The 25000-nt window shown below is 44.7% G+C and overlaps 1 protein-coding gene across 1 annotated transcript in view; it reads right to left on the minus strand.

Annotated features, from left to right (window-relative positions):
• magi3a (membrane associated guanylate kinase, WW and PDZ domain containing 3a) overlaps positions 1–25000 on the minus strand; it is a 136471-nt gene that overhangs the window by 42215 nt on the left and 69256 nt on the right. Inside the window, exons 2-8 of the mRNA XM_029426101.1 lie at positions 24642–24758; positions 19996–20115; positions 8834–9040; positions 6042–6204; positions 3977–4056; positions 2961–3018; positions 360–466 (exon numbers count right to left, since the gene is read on the minus strand). Of these exons, the coding sequence (XP_029281961.1) occupies positions 360–466; positions 2961–3018; positions 3977–4056; positions 6042–6204; positions 8834–9040; positions 19996–20115; positions 24642–24758 (852 nt within the window). The remainder of the gene's footprint in view (positions 1–359; positions 467–2960; positions 3019–3976; positions 4057–6041; positions 6205–8833; positions 9041–19995; positions 20116–24641; positions 24759–25000) is intronic.

A 25000-nucleotide genomic window follows, 5' to 3' on the forward strand; every position in this document is an offset into this window, starting at 1 on the left:
CCACCAGAACAAGAGTCTTTTACTCCCCGGGGCAAACACTACTGTCCCAACATGCTCACTAGTGCAGTATACAGAGCGATGAACACGTGGAACTCTTCGGACTAGATCAACGCAGAAATCAATGCTTAAAAAGCAAATCAGGAAACCCCTCGGGGCATATCTTTAGGATGCTACGCATGTTTACATTTGTATTCATACATACACACATCAGTGTAGGTGCTTACCCATAAATATTCATCTCTAATATGTTAGTGTTGATTTTAATGTACGTCTTTGACGGAGCACTAGCTGTGCAGGATCCTCTAATAAACTACTGTAAATAACACGTGTGCCGTTTTTGCGAGGGAGCACTCGGGTACCTGCAGGCGTGGCGGCCGGCGGCAGCACCGCGGCAGCCGAGTCGACGCTCAACTTCCTCTTAGCTTCCTGCACTGGATTCTCAAACTGGGTCTTCTGGTTGATGTGGCTGCAGAAAGAAGATACGAACATCACATGAATAAGAACTTTAAATAGTGACAAAGATAGATGCAGCTTTACTTTACGTTTCCACCCTGTTGCTCATCTCATTTTTAATGTTTCTGCATTCTTATGTTTGGACACACACACCTGTGATTTGACTATAAGGGCTGGGTGTGTCGCTCTACACCTGTAGACCACAAAGCCACACCTGCCTATGGCAGAAGTGCAACACGCACAGAGCAAGTCTGAACCTCAGAAATCAAGCTACTATTAGCGATTAAGATTGACCTTTGACCCCCAAATCGTTCCCGAGATAATCGCCTTCACGAGAATGTGACAACCGGAGCACATGAACATGTGTATAGTGCATTATGAGGGCATTGATAGTGAACTGTAATGCTTCATGACTACACTCACACACAATACTCACGTATACTGAGCTCAACAATCAGCTGCAGTGAGGACGTGAGATTATTAGTTATCGGTGTCCAGCACAGTGAAGGACATATTGATGCATCTATGGTAATGTATCATTCATCCTAACGTGGCGCTATTTCTTGCATTATGGTGCGTTCGAGCTCTATTTAGTATTGTGTGAAGGTCAATTATAATGTTATCATGATGTGTTCAAGTGTAAAATGAAAAAATGTAGTTTTTGGAGAGAAATTTGAATAAATCCAGTTGTTTGAAGGAGACTTTTCACAGCAATATAAAATATATATTAGAGGGAATTATGAGCTGTTTAACTTCCTAACAAAGGAGTGAAGTTTGAATTACGTGGAATTTATTGTTTCGTTTTTCACTGTGGCATCTATATGCCTATAGAGAATCATGGAATTTCACTGGTATTGGTATCGACTGCTAAATGTCTGGTATCGTGACATGCTGACTATAGGTGTGGTCTTCATAGAGGATCAGTATCTGCTGTGAGTCCACATTACCCTGATGGGATCAGCATCTGCTCGATGCATTGTAATCCCAGGATCAAAAGATTAAATAATCTGGAGTTAGATGTAAATGACAATGGGCTTTTATTTTTTATGAACAGCTCTGGTTCAGCAGAATCACACCTGTGTGCTGAAACATTTTCTGCCTGCCAGAGGAAATGTTCCTCCACGGTTAAATGGTGATGGAGAGCGGTGGCTCATCTGCGTAATGAGCTCCAACAGTTGTAAATCCCGGTCATGACAGCACCTTGGGAAGGCAAAATGCATCGATGCTGCACTGTGAATCAGCCACATGCTGAGACACTGATGGTATATGCGTGTGTGTGTGTGTGTGTGTGTGTCAACAAAACGTGCTCTTGCTGCGTATGACTCATGCACAGAGCAACCCTCCCCATTAAGTCTGGGGAGATAAACATTCCCCTCTCTTTCATTTCCTCTCTGTCTCGGCCCTTGATTGCCACACCTCATGTTTTGTTTGGCAGTTGAGGAAATAATGAGACTTTGTGTCACGTTGTCGCATTTTGTCGGTCGGTCGTTCATTCACAACTAAATTTCCCAAACAAAGAGACAGAGAGAGCAGAGAGGCAGCCTCTCTATGACCCTCTTGCATAAACAGGCACGCTGATGCTTCCCCCCCCCCCCCTCCTCCCATTCCTGCCTGCAGGTCTCTCCCTCTTTGACCACAGTAATGGGACTTAAACGGAACATTGTGCTCTTGTTTACACTCTTGATCAGAAAGGAATCTCGCCCTTGTTTCTCTCTCAGGGACCAAAAACCTTCATTGTCTGTTGTCTTCATGCGTCTGTTTCTCTTTCACACACACACACAAAGCTGTAACCCAACCACTGTTATCTCTACCGACATAATTGCTATCTGCAGGACTGTGGGAAACCACCGCATGGACAAAAGCATAATGCCACTATCACATATTCCACAGGGCCGCTGAGCTTCACAGGCCACTTGAGGCCAAACCCCCATGGGAAGAGGTCCAACTTTACAGCAGCAATAAACATGTTTACAGCCTGGTACAAAGGATGCTTTTGGTCTCTATTACTGATATCCCCCTTCATGACAATCACATCTCACTCCTAAGGCTTAAAGTAATGTATATTTAAGGGCGTGGCCGCATTGAGTGACAGGTGAGGGCCGTCTCAGGTCACTAGCCGCTGGCTGTCTGCTCTGCTGCGTCACCCAGGCTCGCCACCGACGATCCACCTCTCCACCCATTTTTGGATGGCCAAGATGGCAACGTGCATATTTCATACAGTCTATGGCTACTGCCTTTAAATCCTGCCTTACTGTCTGCAATGCATGATTGAAAAAAGGATTGCTAAGACTTTGCATGGATACATATCCTATTCAAGTCTGCCCTCTTGATTTGTGAGTGACTGCTGTGTTAGTGTGTATGTGGCCCGTTTTAGCTAGCTGGTTGAGCTAAAAGCAGACTTATTAGTGATGAGTGAGTCACTTCAACAAAGACACAAAGAGAATATGTGCAGGCAGCAAGCCATATCATCTGCATCCACCACAACCCACAGGGAGAAGTTTACTCACTCTACGTAGTAGGTGCCGTACTGCGGGTCCTCAATCTTCTCCCAGCCATAGGGCAGCTCTGGTGGAGAACAGACAGGGAGAAGGCAGATTAAATCACTTTGGATACTGCTGAGGCACCACATGGCACGCAATGAGGCGCGGTGCTTTGACTGGCAGCTTCACAGCAGGTTTATCTCCACCTAGAGAACAGGAGGGCTGCTTTTATTTGTCGCGGTGTGTTTAGGGCTTAATGCACACTGTGGAGGTGGCAGGGAGAGAAGGAGGAAATGCTGAGTTTTAGTACAGTTTTTAGCCTCCCTGGAAAATAATAGCTTTTCTCTCCAGCAGTGTGTAAGTGTGCAACATCTTGAGTCTCTGTTGCTGTGTGACAAAACACACGGCTCAGAGGAGATCTTAACGCAAGAGGGGCCAGAGGAAATTGCCTTTTGAGAGACAGTGCACTGATGAGCTCCCTGCATGTGTCCCAGAAGCCATTAGGAGGAGAGGGACAGACTGGAGGTCTGTGCTGTGTCATCGGCTCGATGGCGACCAGGCCCGCTCAGCTGTTCAATCAGCAGCCGGCGCCCTCCTCAGAGAGGCAAACACTGCTTTATGCAGCCGAGAAGAAGTGTGTGTGTGTGTGTGTGTGTGTGTGTGTGTGTGTGTGTGTGTGTGTGTGTGTGTGTGTGAAGGGAGGAGAGTGAGTGGGACTGAGGGGCCGAGGGACCAAGTCATTGCTTTTCAAGTCAAGTCCCAAGCATAGTCTTTGTACACAGATGAAACTATCTTTGGTATATTTGTAGAACTTGCGCTCAGCAGTGTTAGTTCTTCGTGGTTCTCTGCTGCAACTTGATTAGATGCTGTCGGTTCAAACAAAGTGGATCTGGGGAATTCAGTGTCGACGTGCTGTAAAATTAACATCATTAGTCCAACTGAAGTCACGAGACATTGGTGTTAAACTCGAGTCGGGTCTAAAGTCATTGAACTTGTGTGAAGAGGTTTAAGTGTCCATGAACTTCCTGCAGACTTTGTCTCACCTCCTTCTTCACATTTCTCAGGAGGCTTCGCCCTCTTGGCGAGGCGGGGGTCCAGCCAGGTCGTGGTCTTGCTGTTGTGACTGAAATACAAAGAGGAAACAGAGGCTTTAGGCACAGTAACAATCATTTAAGAACATTTAAGATTCTGTGACAACCAAGCAATTAGCAACTGGCAACTCTCAGGAGCCGCTCTACCTAGAAGCTACTCCACCAGCTTAACAAACAAACAGAACTAAAAGCTCCGCGAGAACAGAACGTGTGGCTAACTAATCTTCTGGGATCAAAGGGCTTATTAAAGAATTTAAAACTTTAACAAAGCTTAGAAGACCCTTAGAGGTAAAAGAGGGGGAGAGAGAAAGAGAGAGTGAGAGAGAGAGAGATAGTGAGAGAGAGAGAGTGAGAGAGACAGAGAGAGACAGAGAGAGACAGAGACAGAGAGAGAGAGACAGAGAGAGAGAGACAGAGAGAGAGAGACAGAGTGAGAGAGAGAGAGATAGTGAGAGAGAGAGAGACAGAGAGGGACAGAGACAGAGAGAGAGAGAGACAGAGAGAGAGAGACAGAGAGAGAGAGACAGAGAGAGAGACAGAGAGAGAGACAGAGAGAGAGAGACAGAGACAGACAGACAGAGAGACGGAGAGAGACAGAGAGACAGAGAGAGAGAGAGAGAGATAGATAGAGTGAGAGCGATAGAGTGAGAGACAGAGAGAGAGACAAAGAGAGAGAGACAGAGAGAGAGAGATAGTGAGAGAGAGAGAGACAGAGAGGGACAGAGACAGAGAGAGAGAGAGACAGAGAGAGAGAGACAGAGAGAGAGAGACAGAGAGAGAGACAGAGAGAGAGACAGAGAGAGAGAGACAGAGAGAGAGAGATAGATAGAGTGAGAGCGATAGAGTGAGAGACAGAGTGAGAGAGAGATAGAGTGAGAGAGACAGCGTGAGACAGTGAGAGAGAGAAATAGAGTGAGACAGAGTGAGACAGAGTGAGACAGAGTGAGAGAGAGAGTGAGTGAGAGAGATAGACAGAGAGAGTGATAGATAGAGTGAGAGAGAGAGAGTCAGAGATGGAGAGTGAGTGAGAGTGAGAACGAGAGAATTAGAGAAAAGGAGGAGCAGCTGCAGAGATCATAAAGTGCAGAGCTGAGCGAGCAGGTCGGGGGTGGCGAGCTTCATTTAGCCTGTTGTTTCTCCGGCTGGCAGCAGGAGCTATTGATTCAGCAGCACCTGGCTCTGTCAGCGGCTCAGCGTTGACTGCTTGTCAGACTAACGCGCCAGGTAAACAACGCGGGACAAACACAGGGGAAATAAAAGAAAAACTTAAATGGAGGACAACACAACTGTCATTGCTGAGCCCACAGTCAGCTTCCATGTCCAACACCTGCTCTGATACCGTGCAGAGGAGCGCTGGATGGCGAGCAGAAAGGACTCTTTGCCAGATCGCAGCACATTTGGCTCAACATGGCGGTAAAACAGATGAATAGGGAGTAGCCTTGTTACTGGTGTTCGAGCAGACACAGATTACTTGCCCACCACCCACATGTTGTTTCTTTTCCTTCTCTTCTGTTATAGAAATAAAATCCATTTAGTTCATTTTCACGTAGACTATCAGCATCCCACGTTCATCAAACAAAAGCGTGTCATCAATACTGGACGACGGAGCTACAGATATAAAGTGAAAGCGTCTGCTCCGGGAAGCAAGTAAGTGTCGCATACCAATCACCACGGGACGGGAGTTGACCGACAGGTTCAAACCCAACGACGATCATTTAATGATGCTTTAATCTGAGAACTTTTGGTTTGAAGACGTGCAGAGGAAGAAACCTGCGGGCGCCGCAGCAAAGGCTCGGGCAGAGAGGCCGCAAACACAGACGTTCAATGTTAAAGACATCAGGAGGTTCTCTGAGCCGCATCGAGTAATACCTTTTCTTGTCCCAACATCGGATACACTGGTGTTGTCACGACTTTGTTTGGGGGGAATCTTTCCTCCCCGTGGCATCCCTAATTGGGAGTGCACTGGGAGTGGGATTAGCAGACAATGCAAATAAGCAGCAGGAGAAAGGCTACTTACTCTATGAAATACACCATGCCGGTCTCTGTGTAGGCCATCTCCCAGCTTTTCGGCAAAGACTCCTGACTTTCATCCTGCGTGTTCCACACACGCAAGTCCATAGCCGCCGCCGACTGGTTGTAGCTGGGCACCGTCTTCCTCCACTCCGCCTTGTCCTTGTGCTCTGCGGGCCGACATGGCGAGAGGGACACAGGCATGGAGACAGAGAGAGGGATGGGTTGGGAGTAGGGGTATGGGAGATGGTAGAAGGAGAAAGAGACAGGAGGTGAGAATGAGGCGCCATTGGAGCTCCTCTGGGCTCCTTGCATCTCTCCCCGCTGCTGCTGCTGCTGTCGCTCCAGTGGATCTTCCTCTGTACACTGGCTGGACGGTTACATCCACAGGAGAGGAAGGGGGAGAGAGAGAGAGAGCGAAGGAGAGACGGAGAGAGTACACAGAGAGAGGACGGACGTGCAGCAATTGCCATAGGATTTGCATTTCAGCAGCGATGTACTGGGAACTGCCTCCCAGGCAGGAGCAAAGCTGACCAATGCTTCAACCCAGCCGCGAGCGCCACATCACAACTCTATTAGCATCACACAGGCTGCTGCGTGTGTGTGTATGTGTGTGTGTGTGTGTGTGTGTGTGAGGCTCTTATCTCCAGGTTTTCATCTGGCTGTGTATGACCTAGCATTGAATGCATGCTCTGTTTGACTGCGGTAACAGAAAGGTGGGGATGGAAAGTGACATTTATTGATTGGAAGAAGCCAAGAGCTTTTTGTGTTGAAATTGGGGCCTCTTATTCATCATGGAGGGTTTGAGCACTTATAACGTCAGAATTATTGACTACATACAGACACTTTCTAAGCTATAGCGGCTTTCAGCCCTTAAACTGCGCTGCTGCAGACGTGTGTGCTTCATTCAACGGACGAGAAGAAAGCAATACAACAATAATGTTAACAATAATGCATGATCATTAAACTTCCTCCACGCCTTTTAATGCACGTCCTCAACACTTTAGAGTCCATACAATACAATCCATCAACATGCTTGGTCAATGTATAACAAACTGCATTTACTGCAGAATTAGGAGAGACATCCTTCTTCTCCTCGGCAGAGAGCTGATGCGTCTGTGATGACGTTTCTCTCTTTTGCTCTTGGATGCGAGAGCTCACTGATAATTTTTTTACTAATTTAACCTTCCTCCCTCGTCATGTAACCGCATCATGTGCGTGTTTCCCCTTCCTCCTGCAGATGCTAGATATGGTGCATACATTATATGCAAATATATATAAAAATGATGTGAATAAGCCTTTATGCTCCAGTTGTGTGTGGAGTCATGCAGGCCAACACCATCGCCAGGGGATTGACTGTTCCTTGAGAACATATGTGAACTTGCTGTGTTCAGCACATATACTGCATGTGTTATTATTTATTCATTTCCCACACAAAAAAACCCAATAAATACAGAAAGAAATGTATGTGTGAGCGTTTGGTTGAAACATGTAATGGCTTATTTTAAAAAAACATATACTAAAGACAAAAGGTCACATATAGACATGAATAAAACATCTGAACGTTTTAAATATTAGTGTAAAATAAATGCCACAAGTGTATAAATTCAAACTGATGGATTGGATGGATTTACAGGATGAACAACAGCTTTGAGGAAGAGTTCTCTGGGGTTGCAGCCCAAATCTGAAGACATTTCCTAAATTGGACAGCCGTGAATGTTTCTTATCACATATATGTGGTCTTTGGGACATTGGACTGTTGTTTCCCCCCAAAGTATTCCATGACATTTGGATAAATCCATATGGAAGACATTTAAAAGTGATTTTTCATGTGATCTAAAAATGTAAAAGTTGTGCAGTTTGATACCAGATTTCAAGACCAATCAGAACAAATGTTGTGGTATTTTTTCCTTATCACACTAAACATAGTCTTTGGGCTCAAATGGGGTTAACTTTGGTTAATGTTCTGCAAATATCTCAACATGATGTTTGGCCAGTTATCCTCAAGAATCACAAATGCACCAAGTAACTACATTGGCAATTTAATTCACTATGCATTGTTAATTAGCTGTGTTTGCAGCACCGGCTCTTTTAAGTGCACACTGGCTCACTTGGCTAATGATCTGGCGTGGCAGTGCCGCACGGCAGCGGGGCAGGCTGCGTTAGAGGCCGGTCATTGAAGCCCTCACAGAGGACAGGGCAGCTGAAGGAGCCTGCTCCAGCTGGAGCAGACGAGGCCAGAAGCTCCTACTTTGTGCAGCTGGCTGGTTTAAGATGGGAGGATGGTGTTATGAGAGAAAACTGTTTCATATCGATGCTTGGTATGCAACATGTTGGTTCAGCATTCTGAGCATTACCCTTTTAATTTGTAGTGTCTTATAATAACAGCAGTTTGAGGTTTCCCAACTGAAACATGTTCTGCTTTAGTTTGTGCCGCAAGCTTTTTGAGGGCATTCTTGTGGGGGAATCAAATGAGGACAAAGTCTCTGCCTCCAACCAAGGGACCGCTTCTATTGATCTCAGCCAGACTTTGGCTGCTCCTTGACTTTGCAGTGCTGTGATTTAGTGCTGACCTTGCATGCAGAACAGCTAATCCTGACAGTGTTTGTTTGGAGGGAAGAATGATAAGGAGGAAAGAAAAAAGGTTCTGCTGTTTTACATCCTGAGAATAATATAATGAGCGAAAGAATTCCAGCAAAAAAGAACTGCAGGGGTTTAAATATGTAGAGAAAACGATAGGAAGCACAAGTGCATTTCAAGCAGCTGTAAGAAGTCAAATAAAACAAGGATGTGTCTCACCAGCCAGGCCGTTCACCATAGGAGGCCTCTCCTCTTCCTCTTCTTCCTCCGGTGCAGCGCTGTCCTTTCTGTCCATCTTACTGACAGAAGTCGTGCGTTTCCGCTGGACCTCCGTGTCAAATTCCTCATCGAACAGAACCTGGTCCACCAAGTCCGGCTGCACGGGGCTGGGCTCTGCAGGGGGCTTAGGGGTCCCATAGTAGTTACCTGGATTCAAGAGAGGCAGACAACAACATATACTTGTGAATATGTTGTGTACTTACATTATCCCAAATGTTCCAGAGAAATGTGTAATGTCCCTGAAGGTAACGTTTCCTCTCTCCTGTCATGGTGTCATCAGTCCTGTGTTGTATATGTAGTGAGACAGAGACATGTGTAATGTCCCTGAAGGTAACGTTTCCTCTCTCTCCTGTCATGGTGTCATCAGTCCTGTGTTGTATATGTAGTGAGACAGAGACATGTGTAATGTCCCTGAAGGTAACGTTTCCTCTCTCTCCTGTCATGGTGTCATCAGTCCTGTGTTGTGTATGTAGTGAGACAGAGAAATGTGTAATGTCCCTGAAGGTAACGTTTCCTCTCTCCTGTCATGGTGTCATCAGTCCTGTGTTGTATATGTAGTGAGACAGAGACATGTGTAATGTTCCTGAAGGTAACGTTTCCTCTCTCCTGTCATGGTGTCATCAGTCCTGTGTTGTATATGTAGTGAGACAGAGACATGTGTAATGTCCCTGAAGGTAACGTTTCCTCTCTCTCCTGTCATGGTGTCATCAGTCCTGTGTTGTATATGTAGTGAGACAGAGACATATGTAATGTTCCTGAAGGTAACGTTTCCTCTCTCCTGTCATGGTGTCATCAGTCCTGTGTTGTATATGTAGTGAGACAGAGAAATGTGTAATGTTCCTGAAGGTAACGTTTCCTCTCTCTCCTGTCATGGTGTCATCAGTCCTGTGTTGTATATGTAGTGAGACAGAGAAATGTGTAATGTCCCTGAAGGTAACGTTTCCTCTCTCTCCTGTCATGGTGTCATCAGTCCTGTGTTGTATATGTAGTGAGACAGAGACATGTGTAATGTCCCTGAAGGTAACGTTTCCTCTCTCCTGTCATGGTGTCATCAGTCCTGTGTTGTATATGTAGTGAGACAGAGAAATGTGTAATGTCCCTGAAGGTAACATTTCCTCTCTCTCCTGTCATGTTGTCATCAGTCCTGTGTTGTATATGTAGTGAGACAGAGACATGTGTAATGTTCCTGAAGGTAACGTTGCCTCTCTCTCCTGTCATGGTGTCATCAGTCCTGTGTTGTATATGTAGTGAGACAGAGACATGTGTAATGTTCCTGAAGGTAACGTTGCCTCTCTCTCCTGTCATGGTGTCATCAGTCCTGTGTTGTATATGTAGCTGAGACAGAGAGATGTGTAATGTTCCTGAAGGTAACGTTTCCTCTCTCTCCTGTCATCAGTCCTGTGTTGTATATGTAGTGAGACAGAGACATGTGTAATGTTCCTGAAGGTAACGTTTCCTCTCTCTCCTGTCATGGTGTCATCAGTCCTGTGTTGTATATGTAGTGAGACAGAGAGATGTGTAATGTTCCTGAAGGTAACGTTGCCTCTCTCTCCTGTCATGGTGTCATCAGTCCTGTGTTGTATATGTAGTGAGACAGAGACATGTGTAATGTTCCTGAAGGTAACGTTGCCTCTCTCTCCTGTCATGGCGTCATCAGTCCTGTGTTGTATATGTAGTGAGACAGAGACATGTGTAATGTTCCTGAAGGTAACGTTTCCTCTCTCTCCTGTCATGGTGTCATCAGTCCTGTGTTGTATATGTAGTGAGACAGAGACATGTGTAATGTTCCTGAAGGTAACGTTTCCTCTCTCTCCTGTCATGGTGTCATCAGTCCTGTGTTGTATATGTAGTGAGACAGAGACATGTGTAATGTTCCTGAAGGTAATGTTTCCTCTCTCCTGTCATGGTGTCATCAGTCCTGTGTTGTATATGTAGTGAGACAGAGAAATGTGTAATGTCCCTGAAGGTAACGTTTCCTCTCCCTCCTGTCATGGCGTCGTCTCCCCTTTGAGCAGCGTCAGCGTTGTGTTTGTAGCCTGAAGCTTCATAAACTGACACTTTTTACATCTTGGTGTTTTTAACTCTATATTTGAAGGATGAAGGATTTTAGTCCTCGGACGTCTGAATCTTAAGTTCTCAGAGAAACAAGCTGAGCTAACGTTAGCCGAACAGCGTGCAGGAGAAACTCTGATGTTTAACCTTTGAATCAGAGAGAGGAGGAGACCTCTGTGGAGAATTCTGCTCCCGGTAAAAACCTCCCGAAAGTCTGGATCTTAAGTTCTCAGAGAAACAAGCCGAGTGAACGTTAGCCTTTAGCTTGTAGCTGCTTGATTTTAAAAGTGAAACTGCTTTATTCATCATTTGTAGCGGTGTTAATCAGCGGGTCTGTTTGTATTTGAGAGGAGGAGACCTCTGTGGAGGATTCTGCTCCAGCTTTTGTTATAGTTTTGATTCAGAGACACGTAGTGGCAGAAAATTACACATTGTGCGTTTAACATGTAGATGATTTCTTTGACTATATTCACCCTAACATGTACCCTCCATTACTACACACCAAACATTAACCCACACTCAAAATCTACTTCTAATCTTAACCCTAAAGCCGCAAACTAACCCACAACAGCTCCTCATGGAAGCGAGGACTGGGAAACAGTTTGGAGTGTTTTCCTCCCCTTATGAGGACATTTGATCCTTATCAAATGTTTTCATATTTACTGCTTCATTCCCTGGAGAACTGTGACTACAGCATTTACGTCGATGCAGGTTCTCAAGCACTCGCTCGGCCCTTTAAGTCCATCAGCTTGCCTTTACTGTCATGTTTGTGCCTCAGGCTGTAAACAGCCTTACAGCACAGAGCGAGTCTTCATCCTTCCTCAACTAAAGCAGAGGGGTGACCCACTTTACCACTCACTACCTTCTCTCTTCCTGCAACAGAACAAGGAATAAGAGAAAGAATGAGAACTTCAAAGCACCAGAGGTGAGGAAGTAGTGGTAGAGGTACAGATATTGATTCCCCGCTTGTTCTCCGGGTCCTGCAGCAGTTGTGTGGGATTGCAGCGCTGCTAAGACTCAACTGTGTCTGAGTGGCTGAACATAGTATTGTAACAGCACATCAGGGAGCGGACAGCAACTGTGACCAAGAGTCCACAGAGAGGAAGAGCGAGAAATGACGAGGGAACAAAGGAGGAAGAACTGGAGGAAGCTAGGAGAGAGAGATGTGGTCATGTTGTGTCTGTTTGTTTTGTTTCCCTTTGTGTTTATGTTTTATTTTACAGTCTCTTTGTAGTACTTTTTTGTCTGTTTGTGTTCATATTGGGTCTCTTTGCAGCTGTTATGTCTCTTTGTAGTCATTGTTTGTCTCTTTGTGTCTCTTTGTAGTCACTCTTTGTCTCTTTGTAGTCATTTAGTGTCTTTGTGTTTATTTTGTGTCTCTTTGTAGTCACTCTTTGTAGTAACTCTTTGTCTCTTTTTAGTCACTCTTTGTCTCTTTGTAGTCATTTAGTGTGTCTTTGTAGTCACTCTTTGTCTCTTTGTAGTCATTTAGAGTGTCTTTGTAGTCATTTTTTGTCTCTTTATAGTCACTCTTTGTCTCTTTGTAGTCGTTTTGTGTCTCTGTGTAGTCACTCTGTGTCTCTTTGTAGTCATCTTGTCTCTTTGTAGTCCTTTTTTGTCTCCTCCTGGTTGGTAGGTGTCTCTCTGAGTGACATTTTATTGGTGATGGCCGGGGGGGGGGGGTAATAACCATCACAACTTGTCGATTTCTTTCTCACCTTTAATTATGATGCGCTAAACAAACAACCCACCCACTGAAGAGCTCACTTCATCAGAGCGACATGTTAAATAATGCATTATAATTGATTCGGGGTAATTACATTAATCTGTGTTTTAATGTATGAAGAATTAACATCGGTGCCATATCTAAAGCCATGAAATGATCGTCTTGGTCTTGTAATTAATTGGATGCTTACTGGCAGAATGTAAATTGAGGGGGTTGAATCAGAAGAGGTCATTCGCTGCATGCTCTCTGAAGCTCACACACACAGCCTCTGTGAGCAGCCTTTAGCAGGGAGACAGGGGCCACAATAAGGAAGTGAGATGGATGGTGTCGTAATTAACAGCACTAATGAGCCACGTTGATGAGAAAGTATTACTTCATGTAAAACCATGCAGCTCAAAAGATGGCAGGCTGGGAGAGAATTAAGTCGTCTTCTGGCTTTGAGTTTGTTAAATGAGCAGTTAGAATCTCATGAGGCTCCTCATTTACTTTACTTCAACAAAATGCAGTTTAACTCTGTGACTCGGGGGCACAGCACGACCCAGCTTTCTATTATACCGCTTTATTAAAGGCATTCGCATATTGTAATATAGAAGTTAATAAATATCCACAGTTCCGTTTAATATAGTTGGAAAGCTCAATCCTATTAATATTCTAATGAGAGAGAACGAATACTTCTTTTGATCTGACAACTGGATCAAAGATTTCAACTGGCAATAACAATTAGAGTTAATTATTAAGGGAAGCAAAATTGGGCTGGATCAAAGCGGTGATGCATCAATGATTAATAAATATGTGAATAAACAGCTGAAGATTATCAGATGACATAAAACTTAACACGTGGCAGGCACAGAGAGATACGAACAAGTGCATATGAGTTACTTAAAGTATTGAGCATGTCAGACAAAGACCCTCCCTGTTGGGATGCCAGAGTCTCCAATCGAATACGATGTGTGCTCACTATTTGGCAACGCTGCATCCTGAATCAACACGTCGACATGTTCAGATATTAATGAAACAATGAGCAACAATAATTACTGTACTATCCAGTAAAGAACATCTCACCAACTTCGACCACAGTTTGCATTCACTGAATATTTTCCGTTTTAAAGAAATAAACGTAAAGACCGGCCGTCAGTTTGGTGGATTTGAACACCGACTGATCCATTGTGACTTTAAGTCATCCACAGCGTGTCTCCTCTCGTCCCTGTGAGGAGCTGCAGGAACAGTAGCGGCGAGATCGGAAAGTGGCTACGGCATATGCCGCTACGGTTCTACGGCATATGCCGATACTTGGAGTGGTCTGCTGCTAGTGTTCCACCGGCATATGCCATCTTTCTAACGGCAGGTGCCGCTTTAAAGTGGTATCACACGGTCATACTGTCACACCAGTAACATCCAGTAACTCATTGTTATCAGGTTGTCCAAAAAAGTCGGTTAAGACTCTTCAGTTGATCCAAAATGCAGCGGCACGTGTATTGACTAGAACAAGGAAATGGGATCATATTACTCCTGTATTAGCTGCTCTGCACTGGCTCCCGGTAAAATACAGAATAGAATTCAAAATCCTTCTCCTGACTTACAAATCAATTAAAGGTCAGGCTCCAGCATATCTTAAAGATCTCATAGTACCTTATAAACCAACTAGAGCATTACGCTCCCAGACTGCAGGGTTACTTGTGGTTCCTAGAGTCTCTAAGAGTACAATGGGAGCCAGAGCCTTCAGCTATCAAGCTCCTCTCCAGTGGAACCAGCTTCCAGTTTGTGTTCGGGAGGCAGACACACTCTCCACATTTAAGAGTAGGCTAAAGACTTTCCTTTTTGATAAAGCTTATAGTTAGGGCTGGCTCAGGTTTGCCCTGGATCAGCCCTTAGTTATGCTGCTATAGGCTTAGACTGCCGGGGGACACCTCCCTGCTCTCTTCCTTCTCTCCCTCTCTCTTCTTCTCCCTCTCTTCTTCTCCCTCTCTATCTGTATGCATTTATGTAAATGTATGTTACTAACTCACCATCCGGGGTATCATCCCCGGAGTGTCTGTCTCTCATGTGGCAGGTTGCCACTGATAAAGTTTACGTCAGGATCATGAATGAATTGTGACAGCGCCTGCTGACCTGGTCCTGCTGGACACCGGGAAGCCTTATTGACATTTTCCTGGATTCATCCAAACTTTCTATTTCTTTTTTTTTTTTCCAACACAACATAATTTCTGTCAAATGTTGTATTTGTACTATGTTGTTTATCCTGTACACACGACATCTATTGCACGTCTGTCCGTCCTGGGAGAGGGATCCCTCCTCAGTTGCTCTCCCTGAGGTTTCTTCCATTTTTTCCCCTTTAATTTTGGGGTTTCTTTTAGGAAGTTTTTCCTTGTGCGATGCGAGGGTCTAAGGACAGAGGATGTTGTAACCTGTACAGTCTGTAAAGCACACTGAGACAAATGTATAATTTGTGATATTGGGCTATACAAATAAATTTGATTTGATTTGATTTGATCCCCTGACGCATATTTCCCATAAATAGATTTTAATTGACAAAGTCGCACAACATTAACATTAACCAGGCACACGTATGCATATATTATTCCCCATAAATACTTTGTCTCGTTATTATCTATGCACTTATAAATGCATAATCTAAAAGCTTGTTTTGTATATTAATTAAAAAATGTAAATGAATGAATGACAATTTACTTATATTAAATATAACTTATTATCATAAAAATAATGCCGGGTAATAATAGATTATGACGAAATCACAAGCATTTCAAGCATTAATAACACATATAAAAAATGCATATTTACTACTGTACTGCAAGAACCTGATTAAAGTTCATGTACGTTTAAACTATTAGAGGCATGAGAAGAAAACACATATTACAGCTCATCACACCGGAGAATTTGACATTATGTAATATTTATCTCGCTTCCCTTTCTGTGGCAAAATGAAAAGCAGCAGTGGTGTCGAAGGCAGCGGCAGCAGCAGAAACAATGTGCACACAGGGCTCATCATTTCATCACAGTGTGATTACATTAAAGCTCTGTGTGCAGCTTTCTGTGCGGTGGGTGGACAGTGTAAAGCAGCAGCATGAGCCAACACTTGCTTGGCACCGTCAGAGAATTACACAGCCATTCACTCATGTTACACACGCAGGGCTGCTGCCAGGAAGAAGTAGTTGCATGGGGAAAAGGAACATTTCTTTAAACTCGCTTCCCGTTAAAAGGCGGCGGTGCCCGGAGAGACGTGAAGCTGAAATATGCACTAAAGCTGTGTGTGTTTGTGGGTGAGAGAGAATGTGTGTGTGTGTGTGTGTGTGTGTTTCATGTCATCGGTTTTAGTCAGCAGCTGCCAGCATATCTCATCACCGACTTGTGAAAATGAGAGTACAACTGTTACAGAGTTACTGCAGAACAGAGAAGCTCTCAAAATCTCAAGATAAACCATCAAAACTTACTTTTGTTACGTAGCTTACGTACTAAACTAACGCGAGTTACGCAACAAACATACTCATTTAACTATAGCGTGATGCCACCCATGTGGTTTGTGGACTACGGTTTGAAGCGTCTTGGCTGTCGACATCTTGGTTTTTTTGCAACCAGAAGTGCAAAAAACCAGAAGTGAGAGGGTGGAGCTTTCTTTTTTATTATTAACTCCCACAAAGTAAAAATACGCATTTTCTCATAGACTTCTATAAAACCAGAGGAGTCGCCCCTGCTGGAGGTTACAGAGAAGTAGAAACATTTTCTCATAGACTTCTATAAAACCAGAGGAGTCGCCCCTGCTGGAGGTTACAGAGAAGTAGAAACATTTTCTCATAGACTTCTATAAAACCAGAGGAGTCGCCCCTGCTGGAGGTTACAGAGAAGTAGAAACATTTTCTCATAGACTTCTATAAAACCAGAGGAGTCGCCCCTGCTGGAGGTTACAGAGAAGTAGAAACATTTTTCATAGACTTCTATACAATCTGTCGAACAGTCGCCCCCTGCTGGACATCAGAGACACTGCAGGTTTAAGTCTCTTCTGCGTCGGCTTCACTTCACCCGGAGGTTGCTGCTTGATTTTTAACACAAACCACAAACCTTCTTCTAAGCCTATTAAGAAGTTTTGTTGCACATATAAACCTTAAAGCTGAGTGCAGCTACATTGGAAGTTTATTTTTGAAAAGACTGCACGTCACGAGTGTAAACTGACATGCTGTTACCGACACGTCCAACAGACGAGGCCAGAGGGTCACCCAGAGAGTCGTATTTTGAAGCGTTGGGCCACTAAAGCAAGCGTCTGTATTTGACGAGTTGGGAGTGAGAACGTGCTGCACTGCCAGGGCCCGGGGCGGGTGAAGCCCATCTTGTGCTCCAGCCTTGGCACACGGCTCAGGCTCCGCTTGGCACGGATGCCCACACTTAACAGGCCAACCTTGTCTATGCTGCATTCCTCTACTCCCTGCGCTTGTGTGTGTGTGTGTGTGTGATGGCTTCTCATACATAAACTTTCTTTCCAGTTTATATTCATCTCCTCTGTCTGTGCGGTGACACCCAATATAAATTACATCCTCCCTATCTTTTACTTTTACTTTTCCTCACAGGGCTGCTCTTATCCATCCTAATCCCTCCAACCTTTGTTGTTTTACTTTTGTTTTTGTCGTCTTATTTCATTTGGGCGTGCCCAAGAGCAACACTAATCTGCCTCGTCTGATCTCAGCAGTTCAGTCCTGAGAGCGGAGGCACTTCTTAATCTTGCAGGCGTCTGATTTGCCCGTTCCTGGGAGGGGGCAGCTGTTGTTGGCGTAGCACCTTTGCCCCCTCCCTCCTCCGTGACTTCTGGCCCGCTGCCCCGTTTCTATCTAATCTGCCACAGCTATGCAGCGTTGCCTCAGAACTTTGCAAAGCCTGTTACACCAAAAAACAACCCTATTATAAAATGGTTGTAGGCAATGTGGTGCAGCTAAACAAGGGGAGGGTAACTGGTCATCTCCACCCCCCCTGCAGAATAACATCCAGAGTGTAACTGTCAGGCCCTTGTTATGTTTCCTTCATGCTGCGTAAATCCTGCTGACAAACCAACAAAACCGAAATCCAGATAATAAATTAAAGCAATGTCAGCATAACTTGTGAGTAATAAAACTGAGAAGTTATCACAGTGCTGCGCTTTATGTCCTCTGTCACTAACACCTGCTTCTCTTTCATTTCACTCGTCCATTCCAGCCCCCGTCCGTCCGTCTCCGTCATGAATGATTCATACTTCTGGTTTTCCTGTACCGACCGCAGAGAAGGGTAGAACATTGGATATGCCCTAATTCACATACATGCACACACTCTGGCAAGCACGCAGATGTAATTCTCGAGAGTTTCGGCCCAGCTAAGGTAACAAGTATTACTCACACCCTGACATCATTCTGTAACTCTCATCTGTCTTTGTTTTTGTGCTGTTGAAACTCCACCAGCAGCTGAAGCTCCAGCGCTCAGAGACTGAGAGCGTAAAGGATTACGTCCTCATAAACACACACAATGCTGCTCTTTTATGCTTAAGTTAAGTTTTCCCATAAAGTAACTTTAGATTATTGATGAGCAGGATGACGACCGGTATCTGAAACTGTGTGTGTGTCAGATAATGGCTGCAGCAGAGCAGTGGGAGTGTGTGTCACTCCTGGTTACACATTAACGGGGGCACACCCCTGTTGTTCACGGGTCCGGACGGTTAGTCTCAGCGGCTGCACAGGTTCATGCTTTCTATTGAAACGGGCCACAGACACAGCGACACAACTGAAGAAGTCACAAGTGGAGAGCGAGAGATGAATAATGACTGACTGCTATTAAAAAGTGCACGGAAATGGAGTGTGGTTTTCCCCGAGCTCCGTACACACACAGTTCAGCTCGCTTTAGATTTTGTCCCACAAGAGGAAAATTCTTTTTGCAGCATGGAAACAGTAAAACACAACACAACAACATAAAGCAGTGAATACTAAACTCACAGCTCGAAACGCAAAGACGAGAGAAATAAATCTGGAACAAATAAAAACAGGAAAAGAGATGAAGTTCTTGCATCCAGCAGACAGTTTATATATATATATATATATATATATATATATATATATATATATGTATAGTTTATATTTCATAAAATGATGTGTATTTATTGCAGAACTCAAATAAATCTTGTATTCCTTCACAACTAAACTTGAACCTCTGGCCAGAATGAAAATAATTCTTAAAACCGTGTAACCGAGGCCTGAACGTTAAGAATGTAGCTCGTGTTTGCAGCACCAGCCGCGTCGCAGTGCTGCATGAAACACATTCTTCCATTAAAATGGACAATGACTGACTCACCACGGGGAAATCATTGCTTAAATATCTACCTTTGAGTTTCAGTTTGTGTGCACAGTTTATCAAACCGTGGAGACTCCGAGGTCAGAAGGTATTAATGATTAACCTTCTGCTTCTGAATCCTGCCGTCCACAACACTCGTGTGGTCGTGTTGCACGAGTCGGAGCAGGTGCATTACTCATCCTGTGCACGGCTCCACAGGGCGGCGTGTGGGACACAATGTGTGAAGCTTCTCCAAACCTCCCGGGGAAACCTTATCTCCACGTGACTTCATCTGATGGTGCACAGCTCAGCACATTCACCAGAGAACTAATAACCAGAGCTTCATCATCAGCCGTAGTGGTAGGACTGTTTCCATGGGAACTTCATACTTAGTTTTCCTCTTGTGGACTTCCCAAGTTAGCGTTGTTCTTCCTCATGTCTCCGGCTGTTTCACAGCTGCAGCGTGTGAACTGTGAACCTGTTGGCTGCAGGTCCTTCACATCGAGTTATTGGCAGTAATAGAAGGAGAAGAGGAGAAACAAAGAGCGTCTCTGACTGATGACGCTGGTTCCTGAGCACCTGGAGTTGCCTCTTCTCTGACAAGATAATCGCACTTCTGCAGGAAAGCCTTGATGTTCTGCACGTCGTCGCAGCCCGGCATTGTATTTATGTTGCTCCTTGATTGACACTTTGTCGTGTGTGTGTGTGGGTGCGGAGGAGAACTTTAAAAGCGGTGCAGTTAGGGTTAGTGTCGTTTGAAAGGTTTCCTTTGCTGCACTTGAGTTTCAGCACCGTACTTGTGGAAACAGGTAAATCTAAACACGACCTGTTCAGTGTTTAATGTCGTGTTAAGATAAATCGGACTCCTTGTCCTCAACAAAAGTCTAAACAAAGCAGACCGAATAAGTAAAGAAGACGCACGATCTCACCAAACATTCAACACTGAAGGTCAAAAATAACTAAACTAATACATTCCAAGTCCTAGCAGCTCATTGTTCATAATGAAGTGTGTGTTAGTGAGACGTACCATCATAGGTGCCACTCTCCAGCAGCAGTCCGCTTTCTTCCAGCTCCCGAAACTCCCCCGCGCTGATGAAGTTGTAGTCCACTCCAGGAACTTCCCCCTCTCTGGGCTGCCGAGTGGTACCTGCCAACAATGACACAGTTTAAGACGGAGGGTGGAACGTGCCATTCACTGCACAGAGGGGGGGGGGGGGGGGGACTGTGTCTCCAGCTCACAGGGATATGAGTCAAATGCAGCACTCAGGGGTGAACTGTGTCTACATCATGAATAGTCAACAGAACTGGGACAACTAAGCTCTGCATTCATTATTAAAATATGAAACATGGTGCACACAGCTGTCAGCGCACGGGACGTGTAACGCAGGAGGAGGATCGTGAACGCTGCAGCGCCACGTTTACTCCTTAAGGGTGCAATTAAGTTTCATATTAATACATATTTGGCGAGTGGTGCGCATGTGGATGGATGAAACTTCCCCGTCGACCTGCTGCAGATTTGTCTCCTTGAAATCCCACGCACAGCTTTGTTTCCATGGCAACGCAATGATGCAACGTAAACGTATATTGGTGACTTGTGAGGGGAAAGAAGAAACACTTTGTGAGACTTCTCATTACCAGAGAATTGAAATATGCAGAGCTTCGTCACTGTGGAGGTGTTGTCCAGACGTCTCCGAGGTCACGTGTTCTACAGCGTGACGTCTCCTTCAAGGTCTTTGAGACGCTCTTAAAGCGACAGCTGCAATAACAGAACTTTGTCTTTGACTTTCTCCCAATGTCTCCTTGTTTTTCAGACATTCACCTCCAACATGGAGGATACAAGAACCAAATCAGACACACCAAATGTGTTCCACTATTGTTACATCGCCAGAAGGAGCATCTGTGGTGCATTCAGGTGGTGTCGGGTAATCTGGAGTCTCTTTGTAGCGTCCATTTGCCGAAAACACCTTAGATTTAGTACTTAAAGTTGACATTCTCCTAAGTGAAGGGTACACATTAAGATATCTGTTATCACAAAGTCGGTCAGAGGAGCATCACATTAAACGTCGGTTATGTTATCTGATTGCAAACTAACTAGACATTAACTGAATGTGGATTTCCTTCTGCTCTTCCCATCCTGCAGGTAGAAGTGTAAAACCCATTGCTCATCATTGAGCGCATGAACTCCCCTCCTTTCTCAGGATGAATTTATCTTATAGCCTTAAACTCGGCTCGTTGTCGAGTCAAAGGTTGTTTCTTTACTTTAGTTGCGAAGGTCTTTTGTGCAACAGTTTAACAAGGTTAAAGTTTAAAGCTCATGAACGACTTCCCAACTGGAGACCATCAGAGGAGCAATCTGTAAATAATAATCCACCACAGCTGCTTAGAGGAAGTGTCACCTTTCCCCCCTCGTTGATCATCTGAGACACTGGAAACATATCGTTGGAAGACTTTACGCTCCCCGACATGCCGACTCCGCTCAGCGTCATCTTCGATGGAATCGGCTTTTTAGGAAACCTCAGCTGAACTGCGCTGCAGGCACCAGGGAGTCTTCTTCATGTTGCTCCTGCGTTAACATCCGTCACATGAGGAAGCAGCTGCAGAGACCATCAAACAGAGACGTCACCAGAGAGCAGCAGACACACAAAGAGAGGGAACGTGTGCTTATTCTTCACTCAGCCGAAGAATCAGGTTCAGTTCTCAACAACACCAGCGTGTGCATTTGTAATCAGAAGATGTCGAGCCGAACATGGAGAGGTGATGAGTGCACACCTGGACAGATGTTCACACATGTTCAGAGACTGTGAAGGAATCTGACGGTTATCTGAGAAGGAGCTTTGAAGAGAAGACAGGACGAACATTTGCTGCTAATCCTCTCCAGAGAAGAGACGTTTTGTATTCCATCTCTTCCTTTGAGGAGATGAAACAGTGCAGGACAAAAGCGTCACATGAAAGAAGAAGTAGCAGTCAGTCTCTGCGTCTACGTTATGTAACATCAACACTGTACGGCTCTCCTGGGATATCTGTAAACTCTCTTTACATCAGATTTAGTGTCGACTTCAAGCGTCTAGAAGAACGAGAGAAACTTCTGGAGGTAGTTCTGCATAAATCTCAACACTAACGTGAAGGGAAGCAAAAGAAATGTTATATTTCATCATTTCTTCTGCAACACGAGGAGATTAAATCACAATGCACTTAATGTTTGCTATTAAAAAGGTTATTCATAAAGCAGCAGGAGGGTGAAGGTGCTCCCCCTCCACTCGTCCCCTGAGGCCTGCATGTGTAACGTGCTGCTGCTGCTGCTGCTGCTGCTGCTGCTGCTGCTGCTGCTGCTCTGCTGCTGCTGCTCTGCTGCTCTGCTGCTGCTGCTGCTGCTGATCAATCTTCATATGAAATGCAGAAGAACTTGATTTGATACGATTAACTTTGAACTTCTTTTATCTCTGCAGGAGGACAAAGAGTCCACGATGACCTACATCAACGCAGAGCTGCATTCTGTCTTCTGTCTCAGTGGCGTAGAAACTTAAAAGGAACATCTTCAAAAAGAAACTGTAAAGATTGTAAACCCGGGACTCCTTTTATTACATGTCCACCATCCTGGATATTAACGCCGAGGGATTCACGGAAGAAGAAGAAGATATGTAGTAGTGTCAGGATTTAGCCAGGCTTCAAGGGCTGTGTGGTGCCCAGGACCCCTGGCACTGTCTCCATGTTGTGTGGGAGGCGGGAGTGACACTTAATGAATCCTCGCCGTGCGTAGAGGAAGAAGGAAGTCACGCTTCTCTCACTCCGAGATGCCACTTGGGACTGGGATTGCTGGAGTGGCTATTTGGGCTCCTCGTGAGGCCGGACGCCACGGCTCAGTGCGCAGGGAGAAGCCACCGGCACGTGAGCCGAGAGGACGGAGACATAAGCTGAGCGACTGGAGACACACTGCATATATCTCCGATGTTGATCCAGGGTCAAACATGTAACTAACAGATATCATGAAGCTTCCCCACTTCATGACTCACATCAACACAAGTTTATATTACAAGTGTTTAATATGTAAATGAGGCATGAAGTTATTAAAGATGTGCTGATGTGCTCCATGTCCAGATCTAAAGAGAAGTCTGGATGAAGCAGGTTCAGAGTGTTTCATGTTGTTCACATGTCAAAGGTTTGTACAGATTCTGGATCTGTCTTTGTATCACTCCATAAATCACTAACTCCTGTCAACACACAGAACTCTGTGCATCTCCTGCATGTAGTGAGTGTAGCGTGTATAACATGAGCTGTGAGTGACATGTGAACAAAGCCCTCTGCACAAAGCTTTAGAATATAGAGAGGAATGAAAGTGGAAAGTTTGGTGTATGTAAGTGCTGCTGAAGTGGAGACTTCTGCTGAAGAGTGTGAGAAAAAGCTCCTTTAGAGAAAAGCTCCTTTAGAGATATGTATTGTAACATTCATACATGTTGTACACACTACAGGTGAACAGAGTCATACATGTTGTACACACTACAGGTGAACAGAGTCATACATGTTGTACACACTACAGGTGAACAGGGTCATACATGTTGTACACACTACAGGTGAACAGAGTCATACATGTTGTACACACTACAGGTGAACAGGATCATACATGTTGTACACACTACAGGTGAACAGAGTCATACATGTTGTACACACTACAGGTGAACAGGGTCATACATGTTGTACACACTACAGGTGAACAGGGTCATACATGTAACTAACAGATATCATGAAGCTTCCCCACTTCATGACTCACATCAACACAAGTTTATATTACAAATATTACAAATGACATGTATGACCCTGTTCACCTGTAGTGTGTACAACATGTATGACTCTGTTCACCTGTAGTGTGTACAACATGTATGACTCTGTTCACCTGTAGTGTGTACAACATGTATGACCCTGTTCACCTGTAGTGTGTACAACATGTATGACCCTGTTCACCTGTAGTGTGTACAACATGTATGACTCTGTTCACCTGTAGTGTGTACAACATGTATGATCCTGTTCACCTGTAGTGTGTACAACATGTATGACTCTGTTCACCTGTAGTGTGTACAACATGTATGACTCTGTTCACCTGTAGTGTGTACAACATGTATGACTCTGTTCACCTGTAGTGTGTACAACATGTATGACCCTGTTCACCTGTAGTGTGTACAACATGTATGACTCTGTTCACCTGTAGTGTGTACAACATGTATGACTCTGTTCACCTGTAGTGTGTACAACATGTATGACTCTGTTCACCTGTAGTGTGTACAACATGTTTGACCCTGTTCACCTGTAGTGTGTACAACATGTATGACTCTGTTCACCTGTAGTGTGTACAACATGTATGACCCTGTTCACCTGTAGTGTGTACAACATGTATGACTCTGTTCACCTGTAGTGTGTACAACATGTATGACTCTGTTCACCTGTAGTGTGTACAACATGTATGACTCTGTTCACCTGTAGTGTGTACAACATGTATGACTCTGTTCACCTGTAGTGTGTACAACATGTATGACTCTGTTCACCTGTAGTGTGTACAACATGTATGACCCTGTTCACCTGTAGTGTGTACAACATGTATGACCCTGTTCACCTGCAGTGTCTCCCTTTAAAAAGACAAAGCGGCGAGGTGACAGGTGTGCAGGAGGCTGCGCAGGTACTCACAGGGGATGGTGCGCAGGTACAGGTTGTCTCTGATCACCTGCTGCAGCTTGTGGTCCAGGGAGCCCTTCTGAAACTGCAGGCTGAGGTAGTGACGCAAGTCAGTGTTCAACACCTTACCTGCAGAGAGAGAGAAGAGAGAAACACGGCTCAGTCATTCTGGAAATGTATATTCATACAACCGCCGAGTGAGAAGGTCCTCGTCCAGTCAGCGATTACTGCTACCATATGAAAGCTGTCATGTGGACAGATTAATTAGTTTGGCTTTTTCATTAAGATCCAGATGCATGCGTGACCAAAGCATTAGCACTGGTGCTTCTGGGGAGCAACGGCTTCTCAAATGAGTGTGGATCAGCTGATAA

This window comes from Cottoperca gobio, unplaced genomic scaffold (genome assembly GCF_900634415.1).
Source record: "Cottoperca gobio unplaced genomic scaffold, fCotGob3.1 fCotGob3_104arrow_ctg1, whole genome shotgun sequence".
Classification (NCBI taxonomy): domain Eukaryota; kingdom Metazoa; phylum Chordata; class Actinopteri; order Perciformes; family Bovichtidae; genus Cottoperca; species Cottoperca gobio.